Source organism: Barbus barbus (assembly GCF_936440315.1).
Source record: "Barbus barbus genome assembly, chromosome: 12".
NCBI lineage: Eukaryota > Metazoa > Chordata > Actinopteri > Cypriniformes > Cyprinidae > Barbus > Barbus barbus.
The window spans coordinates 15781918-15798382 of record NC_136740.1 but is presented as its reverse complement, the minus strand read 5'-3'; the positions used below and the strand labels follow the sequence as shown (position 1 = coordinate 15798382).

At 36.4% G+C, this 16465-nt stretch overlaps 2 protein-coding genes across 4 annotated transcripts in view; both read left to right on the top strand.

The window, feature by feature from the left end:
* Positions 1–15589, top strand: part of LOC306878097 (SHC-transforming protein 1-like) — a gene marked incomplete at its 5' end in the record, with an annotated part of 41032 nt that extends 25443 nt beyond the window's left edge. For all 3 annotated transcript variants that reach the window (XM_079430216.1, XM_079430215.1, XM_079430214.1), the window contains 8 exons: positions 1027–1080; positions 6247–6298; positions 6561–6687; positions 7538–7697; positions 10879–10936; positions 11280–11393; positions 12602–12837; positions 12923–15589. In XM_079430216.1, coding sequence (XP_079286342.1) covers positions 1027–1080; positions 6247–6298; positions 6561–6687; positions 7538–7697; positions 10879–10936; positions 11280–11393; positions 12602–12837; positions 12923–13051 — 930 coding nt within the window. In that variant the 3' untranslated portion in view covers positions 13052–15589. The remainder of the gene's footprint in view (positions 1–1026; positions 1081–6246; positions 6299–6560; positions 6688–7537; positions 7698–10878; positions 10937–11279; positions 11394–12601; positions 12838–12922) is intronic.
* LOC306878098 (lens epithelial cell protein LEP503-like) lies at positions 15469–16354 on the top strand (the record flags this gene model as incomplete). Its single annotated transcript, XM_079430217.1, has 1 exon — positions 15469–16354. Exon 1 carries the CDS (start codon positions 16145–16147, stop codon positions 16352–16354), a length of 210 nt encoding a protein of 69 aa, XP_079286343.1. The 5' UTR covers positions 15469–16144.
* Positions 16355–16465: the final 111 nt, after the last annotated feature.

The window sequence follows — 16465 nt, the reverse complement described above, 5'->3', positions numbered from 1 at the left end:
TTAGTATATTTATTTTTCACTAGGGAAGTAAAACTTACTGCAATTGTCTGATCACATTGCAAGTGTGTTTTGTCTTGCCTCACCATCGTTATTGAGCTAAAGTAAACTACACTATTTAACTAAAACTAAAAAATAATTGTTAATAGAAATAAAATAAAATGTAAATATTAGATGAAAAGTTGAAACATTTCTAAGTTGAGGCACTAAATAAATATAAAAAATATTTAATAAAAAATTTAAACTAAAACAAATAAAAATAAATGAAATGGTAATATCTTTTTAAAAAAGAACATAGCAAAATTACTAAAAATTAAACTAAAATAAAATGAATATCAAATAATCAAATCAAAATAAAAGATGATTCATAATAATATAATGATATAAAAAATAATACTACCACTGCTGACTATTTTTGATCGGCTCACCCAAAACGGGACCTTTATTTATTTATTTATTTATTTATTTTAATTTTAGGGGGGGGGGTTATATTTTGTTTTGTGTATTTAAAAGTGGAAGTGTATTAAAGTAGCCTGCATTGGGTCTTTCAAGGGGCTAATCAGAAATTTGCCGATGTTTAACTAAATCTATCAGGCCTCTGGATAACACAATTATTATGTAAAGTTGGCGTAGTCGGCAGGAGCAGATATCCTCTTGCTTGTTTACAGCTGCACCACAGGATGTTTTTCCAAGCTAATAATTCTTCAGTTATATGCCAGTGTGTTTCGCATTAGCGCAGTGAGGTTTATCAGCAAGCAACTGACTGGAGCCCAGAATAGGGCCTGGAGTAATTGCCCTGCTGATATATGTTTATCTTAATGAATCTAAACCATTCAGAATTACTGCACACAACTGCCCTGTTCCTCTGTTAGACCACAGTCTCACCGCATCATTTCTCCCCTTGTCACCCTCTCTGTCCATCCTTTGCTTTCACTTTTGTTCATTCTTCATCACATGCCCACTGCACCTTTTTGTCTTTTTTTTTTTTTTTGTCACATTGTCCTCTTCTCCATCCCTCTCTCCCTACAGATTATCGCCAACCATCACATGCAGTCCATCTCTTTTGCATCAGGAGGAGATCCAGTGAGTCACGTCCTGTCTCTCAATATCTCTTTCTACTTCTTTCTCTTTTTACTAGGGATGTTGATCATCGTTGTTCATTTCGTCGATTAAGCTAATCAGTTGTTAATTTAATCAACTGCAGCACAAATCCGTTTAGTAATTAGCCAAGTTGATGGCCATGGAAAGCTAGAGTCCACAACACACACACACACGCCCTCGGATCACCTTTACAAATGAAATGGCTCAATGAAGTCATTGTTAGAGCATCTCTCTTCAAATAATGATTGCATTCGTTGCAAGGACCTTGAAAGTATATTGAAGTGCAAAGTGACATCAGTAGGGATGTGCAAAACTACATATTTTCAAAATCAATTAGTTGGTGAGCTGCCTGAGCAACTAATTGACTTATGTCTGAAATCATTAAATTATTAATTATAAAAATTGTAAATAAATATTAATTAAAAATAAATTAATTTGTTAGTTAATTGATTATTAAATATAGAATAAATATAGTAGATGTATAATATAACATTTTAGAATACATTTAAAGGTGCCATAGAATGCATTGATACAATATTTAAAATTGTTCTCTGATATCTACATAGAAGGTATGTAGCTTAGATAAGGGAAAAAATTCTCAAGAAACAGTTTTACATGTCCATTTACATCCCTAGGATTTCTCCCCAGAATCGGTCTGTTATTGGCCTATTTGGAAGGCTCATGAATAATAATGTTGAGCTCTGCTCTGAGTGGCTGTTTCACAGCATGGCTCATTTCAGTAGATCACAGGAAGGAAACACAGGGAAAAATAGATATTTCAATACTTTCTTGTGCAGTTATATCGTTGGGTAATTATACTGTAAATAAAATGCGGGCATCAGGGAACTGTTATTAATATACTGGCCATTGAAACTGCTTTGGAATGCATGATCGCATATACTCTGTTTATACTGTGGAGCGGCAGTACTTACCACACATTTTACAATATCAGATGCTTGTCAGTGGTGCTCAGGATCTGTTAATCATTCACCATCATCCTCAGTCATCTCTCCTTACTCTGTTTATGTAGTAAGTGAAATCGTACTGTAACAGGCTACAGCCAGCAAAGAGCTAACCATGTCCCTTTAGTGGCTCGTGTTATTTTATCAGAACGCGTTTTTTGTTTTCCGTGCCTTTCTGAATTAGGGATGCAGCGATTAACCGGTTCCGCGATTAACCGCGCTTTAAAACGTCACGGTTAATTAATCGTAAAGGTTCCACAAAACCGAGTGTTTCTGTTGCACGGAGCTGAACTGTTGCAGCTTGTGCAAAATGAAAACAAAGTCACGCTAGTGGTGCACCAGCTTAAAATTACGTGCTTATCAGAGACACTGAGGCTACTACACTAATTATATTAGTGACAGAGGGACTAAACAGCGAAGCTTTATTTCCACCAAAGAAATGCCTGTCGATAGTAGTGTGCAGGGCTCGACAGTGCGAGCATTTCACTCGCATTTGCGACTAAAAATAGATGTGTGCGAACTGGAAAATGTATTTAGGAGCACAAGTGCGAATACAAAACAAAATACAAAACAGCCTGACTTGTACAGTAGCCTATAACAAACGTATTAATTTATTCTGTTTATTTATGGACAAATTGCAATGCAGCCTCATATGATTACTTTAGAACTTTAAAAAGGCAACGGTTTAATTTAAATGAGCACAGATGAGAAGAAAAGCGGAGCGAGTTAAAGTGAAGACGCGCTGAATGACGCACATTCGCCACTAGAGGGCGCTGCCGCTGCCGTTACCCCGGTAACCCAGTAAACAAATCAGCTGCGCTTCTTTCCTAAAACTGTGTAAATAATGTTTCACACTCGCAGTCATTTAGATATTTATATTCGCTTTAGTCTTCACAATAGCATCAAATAACTCTTACTTAAAGACTTAATGAGCTATTTATTTTCAAACATTTTTTCTAAGCTAAAACATGTTCAATGGAGCTAACATTAACTAACATAGTTGTATTTTTTATTAATCAACATTAACAAAGAATATTAACTACTGCAACAATTAGCTATTGCACATTTTTAGTTAATGTTAACCTGCTTTAACTAATGTTAACAAATGGGACCTACCTATTGTTCTTTCGTTCATTATTTTCAAAAGAGAAATACTGTCATGGATGTTTACAGAGCAGTGGTCACCTTTTTTAATTCTAATGGGAGAGATGGACTTTTGTTTGTTATTATTTTGTGCTGTATTGTTGGTTACTGTGTTATTTCTGTTTCAAAAGCCAGGAATAAATAACACTTTAACATCTAAAGAGTGTTCATGTGATTTTATACATTATTAATGTTGGGAAATTAATAAATGCCTAATAATCGTCATAATCGTAAAACCGTGATTATTCATCAGACAATAATCGTACCAGCAAAATCTATAATCGTTGCATCCCTATTCTGAAGACAGACACCAACCCATCCCTGCTCTTCACATCCCCTGCACAGCCTGGAACATTACATTTATTTCCATGATCTGACATTTTCGCTGTTGTCCTCGCTCGTATTTCTTCACAAAACCTGCAGAACGTCTGATGGTTCGGCTGGCGGCTGGCTTAGAACAAGGGCGGGTTTATGCAAATGTTGGGGGCGTAACTATTAGTGATCCCGACTGTTACGTAACAGTCGGTGTTATGTTCTGATTCGCCTGTTTTTCAGTGGTCTTTTTTATTCATGAGAAGGAAAAGGAGGAAACAATGGTGTCTGAGGCTCACTGTATGTCCTTTCCATGTACAGAACTCTTATTATTCAACTATGCTGAGGTAAAGACAGTTTTCCATTCTATGGCACCTTTAAGAGAGTGTGTGTGTGTGAATATATTTATATCTGTAAATGTAAAATTTTAATTCATGACTGAACAATTAAAAAAATTATAATTTAATTAGAAAATAATAATTGTGTAGACTAATTATTAAATACATAATACTTAATTATAATAAATGAACAATTAAAAATGAATAATTTGAATTATAACTGAACATTAAATATGAATAAAGTAGAAAATAATTAAATTATTTATTAAATAAATAATTAATATATAAATTTAAATTAATATTTTCTAATTAATTTTTTTCATTAATTGTTCAATTATATATATATATTAGGGCTGTCAATCGTTTAAAATATTTAATTGCGATTAATCGCATGATTGTTAACTTGTGATTAATCACAAATTTTATTTGGTCTAAATGTACCTTAAATTAATATTTTCAAGTTTTTAATACTCTAATCAACATGGGCATGGACAAATATGGATGCGTTATGCAAATGTATGTTTATTATTATTGAAACCATAGTCAACATAGAGCATGAAGACTAGACATGTTTCGAAGGTCATAGATGTTTTTCAAAGAACTTGTTTATGTCTATTAGACACATGAAAAAAGAGATACCAGGTTCCCATTACTTCTCTTTATTTGTACTGAGTAATTTACTTACACAAACCTGTTTACATTTTTTGCATGACAGGGCCGATCTACTTCTATACATGCAAAATGTACATAAATTATTTATTATTACATTTGTTTGTCTCTCTGTGCCCACATACTGTATTTTGATGCAGCTAAACTTTCAATAAAACTGTTTTCATTTATATATTTTAAGGGGAAAGGGAAGGGAAAGGGAAGTGGTGTGTGGCCAAGTATGGTGACCCATACTCGGAATTTGTGCTCTGCATTTAACCCATCCAAGTGTACACGCAGTAGTGAACATACACCCGGAGCAGTTTAAAGGGGTCATCGGATGCAACAATTAACTTTACAAGTTGTTTGAACATAAATGTGTGTTGGAAGTGTGTGTACACATCCGTCCTATAATGATGAAAAATCCACCCGGTGTTTTTTTTTTTTTTTTTTTTATCAGGCTGTTCTGAGAGCCCTGTCAGAATGACGTAGTTCTGTACAGCCCCCTCCCACGATAGTTGATTGACAAGACCGTCTTACCTTATACCCGCCCTGAGTGAGCTGAGAGCTGTCCGCCATTGTGTCAGCTCTGGTGCAGGGGAAGACAAGATGTCTCAGATTAAGTGATTGAGGTGTTGTGTTGTTGGATGTAATAATGAATATAGCAGTCATCATTTCCTCCCGACATCTGAGTATAAGGGTTTTTATGAATCTTTGCAAATCGCCTTTCCTAATAATGTGCTAGTTAGCCAGTTTCACAGCTGAAGTTTACATGAACTAAAAAACGGCTTGCTGAAAACCGAGCTGATTTTTACAGGGTAAAGGTGTTTTTTACGCTACCATTGAGAAATTTTAACCAAAGTATGTTATAAACTTTTCATTAACACCCTAAAGAATCATATCAGCTTGTGTAAAATGGGCATCCGATGACCCCTTTAATATTTCTGTTGTCAGACAATGAATAGGAAATAGTGACTGAAACGCGACCCATTAAGACTACGTAAAAAGCTCTCCCTTCCGTCGTCTGATGAAATCAAATACACACAAGATAAAGTGTGTGATTTCGACTATACTTGCATGTCAAATTAGAGAAGCAACATAATACCTGTGTTTAACTGAAAGCGCTGCTTCTCTCTGCCGCTCACTAAACAGAACAAAAGCACAGAGAGAGAGAGAGAGAGAGAGAGGTGCGCGCACTGGGAAAGCAAGACCTCGCGTGGCAGGACCGTGGTCTCAGAAACAAATAAGGTTTGGGTGCTTTTTTGAAAAGAAAAAAAAGTCGCTAAAGGGGTCTGCAATGTCGCTCAGTTGGCAACACTGTGAATCTCCATTTCTCCAACTATGGGCTAGGCAACGGGTCAAACAGAAAATGCACGCTTAATTAAATATGATTAAATATGTACATATCATCAATCAGTTAGTCGGTTATTGGATACATCCCTACATACATTTCATTTCCTCGTTTTCATCTTGCTCTTGGTTCTATCAGCTTTACTCTCATTCTGTCATTCCTTGCTCATTTGTCTTATTCATCTGTCCTGCTGTCTGTAGTCATCTGTTCGTTTTTCCCCAACTGTTTCCTCTTCTGTTTCCTGCCCTTTAGTGAATAGACTGCCTCAACTAAAAGACTTACTTTCTTCTGCTTGTCCCTCTGTTCTTTGTATCTACTATCTAATTTCTCTTAATGTCCTCCTGTTCATTCTTCCTTTCTTCTTCTCCATCGCTTTCTTTCTGTTTCTCCCCAGGACACAGCAGAGTATGTTGCCTACGTCGCCAAAGACCCTGTCAATCAGAGAGGTAAAAATATGACACTTTCACATTGAGTTCAGTCATATCTCTACGTTTAAATTACTGCTTTATATTTGATGTTAAATACTAAATTACTTAATTATATGTAGCATCATTTATTATGGCTTTGAAGGAGTCCCAAAAGATTTGGAATGACGTGATGTTTCGTTTTTTTTGGTGAACTGTCCCTTTAAGGAATGTCTTGTTAATGTTTATGACTGGTGTCTTCCATGCAATATCTGATATTTGATGATCACTTCATGCATTGTAGCGTGTCATATCCTGGAATGCTCAGAGGGCTTGGCTCAGGAGGTCATCAGCACCATTGGCCAGGCGTTTGAACTCCGCTTTAAACAGTACCTGAAGAACCCCCCCAAACTGGTTACCCCTCATGATCGGTGAGAGCATTTATGTGCCTGTTCAAACAAGTACTGCAAACATTTACATCTGTGTTTGTACATTGTTTAACGATGGTACCTCCCTAGGGTCTTTGGAAACCCCCTTAATATCCTGTATGTCTGTTTACAGCATGCGTTTGCAGTCTGTGCTGAAACACAATGACATTGTGTCTATTTAAACGGAGTACTCTCATCGTACACTGAGAAACATCTTATTACTGAATACTTTTTGCCTTATTTCCAATTAAAATATCAAAAAATCTGACAGATAATCCAAATATACTTGTATATTCTGCATACAATCTATGAAAACAAGTATTAATGTCGCTTTTCAGCAACGGAGTTCTTATTCTTAAGTAAAGCTAAAATTATTTAAAATGTTTTTTTCTAACTGAAATAAGTTTAAGGTAAAACTACAGTTCAAAACTAAAACCGAGGCTAAAATACATAGAAGCTTAATAGAAATATAATGCAACTTATAAAACTGACAAAAGCGCATAAGACAATTACTAAAACTTGAACTAAAATTTAAATGAAAAGTAAAAATATATAATTAGTGCTAAAATAACACTGCTCAAGAAAGTGTATGCTGTTTTAAGGTTTTGAGAAATTTTGACTAGAAGAAAAAAAAAAAAAAAAAGCCTAATTAAAAAGTAGTTTTTTTGGAGCGTAGTTGATTTTGTTTACTGTTCCTACTTCCTTCTTATTGAGTGTGTGTCTGTTCCTGCTGGTTGTTCCCTGCTGGTTTCAAAACAAAGCAATACATTATTTGCCATCACTCAAAAAGCATGTAAATATTATAATATAATAATATTATTTTTCTTCACTTGTATTTCCCTCTCTCTCTTAGGATGGCTCCTTTCGATGGGTCGGCCTGGGAGGAAGAGGAAGAGGACCTGCCTCCACCCCCAGATGTTCCATATTACAATAACTTCCCTGGTAAACAGCCTCCCCCTGGAGGCTTGGTTGACATGAGGACTCGTCCTGGACACAGTACCGGAGCCACGCTGGTGAGACACACATTTGTACGAGCATGTGCTCGTGAACATTGGTGTTGGGGTTTTTAAGACTTATGAATTTGTTCACAACCACAAAGTTTTGTTCAGTGACTGTTTTTGTGTGTTGTGTGTGAATCATGAAGTCACTTTGATTTGTTAAAAATTAGGGATGCACGATATGAAAAATTAACCAATACCGATAACTGATAATTAAGTCCTTCTCGTGGCCGATACCGATAAATTTATATTTTTATATTAGAATTTTCATATAATCTGCAGTTTGTGCACCCAGGAGAATACAAAATCTAAGATTCACTGATTAAATTGATATTTTAGTAGCTCTGGCCTAACTAGAGCAAACATCAGTCCTGACTTCAAATGTTTTTTTTTTTTGTGTAAGGCACCACAATACTTTGTAACAGAAATGGTTTAACAGAATTATGACAGAACTATGGTTTAGCTGCAATTAACAACTCATTAACAACAAATTTATATTCAAATATTTCATACATAAAGAAATCATTCAACGTTTTTAGTGCATGAGGATGAGAATGTTATATAGTATTTAAGCAGTGTTGGGAGTAAGGCGTTACAAAAGTAATGCATTACAGTAATGGATTACTTTTTGCTGTAACGCAGTAGTGTAAGTAATTACTAATCAATTTTTAGTAATATTTTACTCTGTACATGTTCAGTAACGCTTGCATTACAACACACTTTTAGCCCCCAATTATTATTATTATTATTATTATTATTTTAAATTTAATTTAAAGTTGGGCTCCTACTTTTTTATGTCCCTAGGGCCGAGCTTCGGGCCAATTTTAACGTCATAGTTCAGACGCGGGCCGGGCCTCGGGCCTGTCTTAGGCTTCTCCTTATCTTTATATTTTAGACATCCATCAATTATTGATGAAAAAAATTGCCGCGCTGGTAGAAACAACATGAGTCCGTGCTGCCGCGACTGTCAAGAGCGACTCGACGGTGTTTAGTGTCCCGCAGCAGCAGCGAGCCGTCAGCACAGATGAAGAGTTCTGCTTCAAATACACACAATAAAGAAAAAAGTAAAAGGAATTACCATGAATGTGTCCGCGGGAAATAGTAAGGATTCACCATCTCCTCGTTAGACGCGCCTTTAGAGAGAAGTGAATCTTCACAGATAACGATTGTATTAAATAGTTTTTGTTTTTGTTTCGTTAAGTAGCAATTTAAAGCTTTCTTTAGATATATTTATCATATCTGTAAGGCATGTATTTCGGTTCATTTTTGTGAACGAACAACAGTCGCGCATCACAGATCAGATTTCATTTATCACCTGAGGAGAAAGTCGAGCTGACTGACAAGAGTGAGGTGAAAAAGACAAGACGATGACAGAAGAGTTTCAAAACGAAATGTAAAAGCGCCTGTTTTAAAAATATTTGTGGATTTTGAAAAGCCTGTTGACCTGCCATTTATCTAAGGTGATATTGGAAGGTCTATTTATTTATTTATTTATTAAACATTCGTTTCTCATTTAGCCTATTTGGTTCCACAGTATTTGCTGATTTTTATTTTATTTAAACTGTGATATTTTTCCCATTATTTTACATCGTGTATGCAGTCCGTGCCTCAAAACTTTCCATCTCACTAATAAACGTTCTAGATTTTATAATTATTTGTTCCTCAGTCTTTACTGATTTTCAGTTTTGTATAGGCCTACCATGCATATTTAAAATTTGTAAGTTATCTTTTGTTTTATATTAGGCATATAGCATGGTGCATTTTTATTTGTTTTGTTAATAAAAGTTAGCTATATGTTGTATGTTGTAATTGATGCCGAATTGCCGTTAAATTAAAAGTGAAAATAAAATACGCACGGTGCTTTTACAAGCTATTTAAGCAAAGGAAATTGAGAAAACTCAAGCGAACTAAAAACAAACAACTGCTTGACGCCGAATTGCCACTAATTTAAAAGTGAAAATAAAACGCGCACAGAGCTTACAAGCTATTTAAAACCGAAGGAAAGCGAGGAAAAGAGAGAAGACTCAAACGACGTCCACCCCCCCAACCCCCGAGGTGATACCGGTAAGGTGTTGACACGTCGATTAACCATTGGGAAAATTTCCTCAGTGTCACAACCCTACTTGATGCCTTTTTTCCTCCTTTCGGAATCCTTGCTGAACTCACGCTGGACATAGCAATGGCATTGTCCTCCTCTGCCACCGAGAAAAACTTCCAGACCAGCGAAGACATGTTCGCAAATGATGACGTAATGATCACAACACATGCTGAGAGTCACTGCAGTTTAAATCTGCAATCACTTGCACTCGGAAAGAAGATGAATCTCAGATAAATCAGACTGATTGATTGATTTACCAGCAAGCATACTTTATCGGATCTAGTTATCGGATTTAATTTATTTATCGGAGCGAAAATAAATTCAGTAAAAGGCTCACTTTATGAATGGAGCTTTGAATCATTGATTCACACGATTAGTTCAAAACGTGGATTTGTTCAGAAACTAAACGCCGCTCTATTGCTCAGAGATGCGCAATAATTCCGCTGTGGCTTTATAGGTAATATTTTTGTTGGCAAAACTGAGCAAAAACAGACAATATTGTGTTTAAAATATAACACAATATTAACTTCTTATTTACTGAACTGTTGTATAAAATCACATTTAAACTCGTGATATTCGGGACAAACATACGTGTGATATTGCTGTCCCTGCTCGTGTGATACCGCTTAACATATTATATAAATATGAGACAAAAACTCATACAGGAGCATTTTTACCCCTATATCTTGACTTTTAGGGCATATCTGCATTTATGAATTTGTTTCCCTGCATCATATTTGTCAACAGTCAACTGTATGAAATGTAAGATGTCTGGGGGCGGGGCCCGTGCGTTAACTGCATCAAAATATTTTAATCGCGTTATTTTTTATATATAAAATAAAATGTATTATTTAATTCATTATGAACAAATGCTTTTGGCTCATGTTATAGTCAGTCTTCACAGGCTAGAAAAGCCACCAAAGCAGTCCTTCAGTTCAAACTAGAGACTTCAGTGTACAAAAAAGATGATTCAGTGTATAGAAGTGAATTAGAATGTTTCATTCACTTAAGATTAGTTTACAAACACTGATTCGTTAATTAACAAAACTCCACTAGTTCATTTATGTGTCAGCGCTCTGATGCAGTGTGTCTCCACAGCCCTATGGACAGCCCAGCCAGAACGACATTCACAAGCAGCCTCTGCCTCCTCTACCAGGTCAGGTTTGCTCAAACATGCATGCTTCACATTAATAACCCCTGCCTTGTTCCTTTCATAGTGCCACATAGCATTTGTAAGTCTTATATTGTCGCATTTCCCTTCATTTTATTTTCCTCTCAGCTGAGACTGTCATTCTGCAGAGTGAGTCAGCGGTTTTTCTGTCACTGTTCGTTGCTCTCTGTTGGACGCTGCTCAAACCTATTACACAGCTCTTTTGAGAGGTGCTTCTGGATCGCCGGCCTTGCTGACAATACGACTCAGAATGGCACCGCTTAAGCGCACTCACCTGAAGGTTAACTCACTTTAACCTCACAGTCCTCTGTTTCTCTCTCTCTTTCAGTGGGTGTTAAGGAGGGAGGCTTGTTTGACGACCCTTCGTACGTCAATGTGGATAAACCCTGCCTCCCCGCAGCAGCAGCCAATGGAAATGCTCACAGAGATGCATTTGACATGAGTGAGTAACTAATGCTAGGCGACTTGTTTGGAAAAATATCTTTATTTGTGATGTATGTCTTGATATTCATGTATTTGCTCTAAAATGTCAAAAATGGTGATTTTACTTTTTTCCTTAATCAGGGTAAAATCTGTAAAAATCTACTGAATCATCATTAAAGCATGTACTCCACTTTATTTTTCACTAAATAAATACAAGGAAGATTTTTTTATTTATGTATGTGCATTAATATAACAATAGCATACAGTACAAATCTGTTTAAAATCAGTGAAAGCATTATTTGCAGTTTTTGACTTTTTAAAATTTTGTTAATCTTAAAACTTAATTTTTATTATTTTCATTTATATGCTACAATGTAACTATTAATATTTTTATGTTTAACATTAATATTTACATACATACAAAAGTTTGAGGTCTTTAAGATAAAAAAAAAAAAGCTTTTAAAAGAGGTCTTTAATGCTCACAAATGCTGCATTTATTTGATTAAAAATATAATTAGGAACAGTGATATTGTGAAATATTATTACAATATAAAATATTTTAAGATGTCATGTATTCCTGTAAGAGCAAAGTCATTACTTCAGTCTTCCGTGTAATATGATACTTCAGAAATTATTCACATATGCTGCTTGAGAAACATTTGAATTATTTCACATTATAAGTAATAAGTGTTGTAAACATTATATTTTTATGGAAACTGTGATCATTTTTCCTCTTTTTTTGGGATTGTTTTGATGAAGAAAAAAAAAAAGGTTTAAAATAATTATTATTTGTAACTGAAATTTTCTTTGCAATAATGCAAAAAGTCTTTACAGTCACTTGGATCAATTTAATGCATCCTTTGTAAATGAAAGTATTAATTTCTTTCAAAAAAAAAAAAAATACTTACCCAAAATCTTTGGACAGTAGTGTACAGTATACAGTTACTAAAATGTTTTAATACACTTAATACAAATGGCATACGTTTTTGAGTGATGTGCAAAAAAAAAGTTGATTCACTATTTTGATTAATACAGAGAGTTTAAACTGATTAATAATGAATGGATTTCTCCAACTCCTAACACTTGATACACATCAATATATTGCCCAGATTTTTTTGTAAAAAAAAATCAGAGTTTGCTGTACTTTTTCTAGTTCATTTATAGGTGCAGTCATAAAATAAGTAAATTGTCCAAAGATACATCAGTATTGTGCTCTTTATCTTTTAGAGCCATTTGACGCTGCTTTAGGTGTGTCGGGTGCAGTGGCGCCCCCTCTGGCAGAGCAGCTGCAGAACGAGCCCTGGTTCCACGGACCTCTAAGCCGCAGGCAGGCCGAAAGACTCCTCACCAAGGATGGAGACTTCCTGGTGCGGGAGTCAGGCACCACACCAGGCCAGTACGTCCTCACTGGACAGCAGGGCAGCCAACCTAAACACCTGCTTCTAGTGGATCCAGAGGGAGTGGTGAGTAATATGATAAAATACACCACACTCTCAATATTTTGTCCTTATCAAAACAATTCTTTAACATCTTTTTTTGCTGTCATAGGTGCGCACCAAAGACCACCGCTTCGAGAGCGTCAGTCATTTAATTAGCTATCACATGGACAACCGGCTGCCAATCATCTCGGCAGGAAGTGAGGTGTGTCTGCAGCAGCCAGTTGATCGCCGTGCTTGAAAAAAAAACAAGATTTTTCTCCACCACACATTTAAGAGAAAAAAAAAATCCTCCCTTTCCTTATTTTTTTTGCCAGACTCTATTAGAGAAAAAACTCTTTTTTTCCAACTGGGAGTGTAAGCTAATCATATCTTCAAAGAAAACTGAATTTTGTACCGCATCAACCACCGGCCATGAAATTACAAAGCGATGCAATCATTCTACTCCAAGACTTGAAATAAGCGATTACAAAAAGCTTAACGATGAGGTGTCTGAAAGAGAAGCAGATGCGAAATGGATGTGACATCACTTCCCAAACACGACATCATGTCTTGAATTAAGACTGGGGTGCACCTGTAACCATGGCAACATGCCCGGGCATTCTTCGAGTCGAGAGTTGATGTGAATGTACTAAAATTGCAGAACCTTTGTAGCACTCTAAAGATTCACATCTGGTGCAGTGGGCGAAATCCAAAGACTCGAGCTTCAATATTGATCATAGAGCCTTTGTTGACTGTTTGATGAATATGCAAAACTTTAAAGAGAATACAGAGCTCATTCTCCAATCACAGACGTCACATTCCCACCGGAATATCACTTTCCCAATTTTCCCGCCGAGAGAGATCACACAAAATGCCTCTTATTCTCAACCTCACAATACCCTTTACAGAAAACATTTGGGAAGACCCCTGAACATATGTGAACGCTTTAGCAGCACGGATGCTGTGTGGATTTTTCCTTATGCAAATAAGCAGACGCTGTGAGGGACTTACGCTGCCCGATATGAGAGACTACAAATTAGTCTTTGGAAAAAGGGAACGTTCCCTTTCCACATAACATCATATGGGACAAAAGGGACGAGAAAAAAAAATGAAGTGCAATCAGTGGACATGAGAATAGGAAGGTCTGTGGTTTGAGTTATGATTAAGCCTTCTTATGATGTCATTTTAACTAAGAATTTCTATATTTGTCGCAATGGTGTCATCTTGATCAGCTGACGACATCATTGGGATGGTTTTATTCTGGGAAATTGAGGCTCTATTTTTTTTATCTTTTTCTTGTGGACATTTACTTCTCTTCGCATTGACAATCGATCTTCACGTGTATCGAGGTGTCAGCTGCTTCTGTACATTCGGAGACTCGAGTTACAAGAGAAAGCGTAAGGAGGAGGATATGATGTGTATTATAAAACATGCATCCTTTTCAAAGATTCATTATAATCACTTTGCATTTGAACGACATAGATTGCAAGGGGACACACCATCCTGGAGGAAGAAAAACACTCCGAATGAATATTGAACGTGTCTTTGCAGCCACAAGTGCAGTTTCTGTTGAAGCCATAAACAGGAAACCACTTTTTTCATCTTTGTTCGCACTGATATTGATTGTGCCTTTTTACCAAACACAGACGCACCGATAAAACAGTCGCCTTTTGTGATTCTATAGGTAATCATTACATTTTCTTTACTGGAAAAAATGGAATCAACTGAAAAGATAATCAGCTGCAAAAACGACACATGTTTAGTGAGGCTCAGTGCAGGTTTTGGGAAAGCATTCTTCGTTTTCTTTGGCACGTTAATTCTGCTATGCTGTTCTTTCTGTGCTTAGTTTAGGGCTGGTCTGTGGGTATCGCATTATGTTGCTTAAACACCTTCTTCTATCTCTCATTTAGAAACTGACATTAGATGCCCTGTAAAAGAACATGTAAATAAGCTTTGCCTATGCTAGTAGCTGTCTAAAACCAGTCATTTACTGTGGATCTGTGTCAAATGGGAATTTGTAAACTCACAGGATTGTACTGGGTGAAAAAACATAAAGGTGTAAGATTTGACATGCTCTTCTGAAGACAATGCAATCACTTTGTGCTTATCACACAAATCTATGTAAACGATGAGGATTTGCTTAGATGTACAAAGACTGGATGCATTATGAATCTGAAATGGGCAACGGTTTTGTTTTTAGTCTTTTTAACGGATGTAACCACATTATAAATCCAGATGGATCCCAGCCGCAACTGTATGCAACCAGCCTTCACGCTAATGTGGATTGTAGCCTGTAGTAATTCAAACGAACGCATGGAATTGTTTTTTTAATCATTTGAAGTCAGACTTTTTATGTGCTGATAGCACCACGGATCTGGTCACTAACTGCTAATAGAGTTTAAACAAAGTGTGTTTGAGTCTGTGTGCGTGGATGCATACATACGCAGGGCTGGAATGGTCTGGAATAATCTGCCTTTTTTCAACTGACTCGCCACTACTGTTTGCTCATTTTCATATTTCACAGCGGCCTTTTGTTGCATGGAATCACTTCCTGTTATTGTGGTAATGGTGACTTTTGTGTTGTGGTTGGTTGTTTGCTATATTCTAAGCCAAAGGCTTTTTTTTTGCTTTTTTTCTTGTTTGCCCATATAAATGATGCTTCATTTTTTTAAATACATGTTTTTGATTATTTTAATTATTCTTTTTATGTTGTTGTTGTTGTTCTTTGGGGAAAACATAATGTTTACACCTGTATCAAATTATAGATTACATATATAAATATATATCATTCATCCTTCTTGGTGTGTTTCATTTCACAATCATATTACTTATTTTTGATCTAGATTAGTTTTAAGTTAATTAACAAGCATAAATCTATTTCTCATGGGGTTTGTGGCCCCAAATCTCAGAATCTCATTGCTGTAATTGTTCTTCTTTAAGATTAATCCCATAAATCATTCATTGTGACACTCATCGTATTATTACAGAAAAAAAGTCTATTTGTTTGCACACTGCGCGTGAATATTTGGACAGTCATTCAGGTCCTTTCACTGCACAGTAGAGGAATTTGAGATGAACAATAGGTAGATGAGAGATGTTGTGAGACCATTGTGCAATAGGAGGTGAACAGTTAGCTGGCATTTTCCAGAGCTGAATAAAGCCTGTTTTACGGGGGCACTAGGTCCGTGGATCCCACAACACACAGGAGTCAGTTTGCTCCAGGGTTTCATCTGAAGAGACGTTACGGTTGAAGGAAAAAGTGGAGACCCACAACGCGCAGCGGCAAACAAGGACCTGGCCCGCTCTCCTCAGGTTCCTCCCTTCGAGGATCACTCATGCTCTCCAGTCGATCATGGAGCAGTGGCGTGAGATGCACCCACAGCGTCCGCTGCCCCAGGCCATGCCCTCCTCACTGGGCCGAAACCTGAGAGATGCAGCTCTGAGAATGGGCCACGGCAAGAACCTGCTGGGAGGGAATGTGGGTTATGGAGTCATCCAGTCTCTTAAAGAGTGCCTCTACTTCCTGCTCTGCTGCTGGTGCATCAAAGAGGTCCTGGATTAAGAAAAAGGTAAAAAATAAAATTATAATATAATAATCATTTTATGATGTTTGCCAAAGTAACATCTAATAACAGTCAGTGTTTTAGTATGAATTATATTTTAATTTATATAT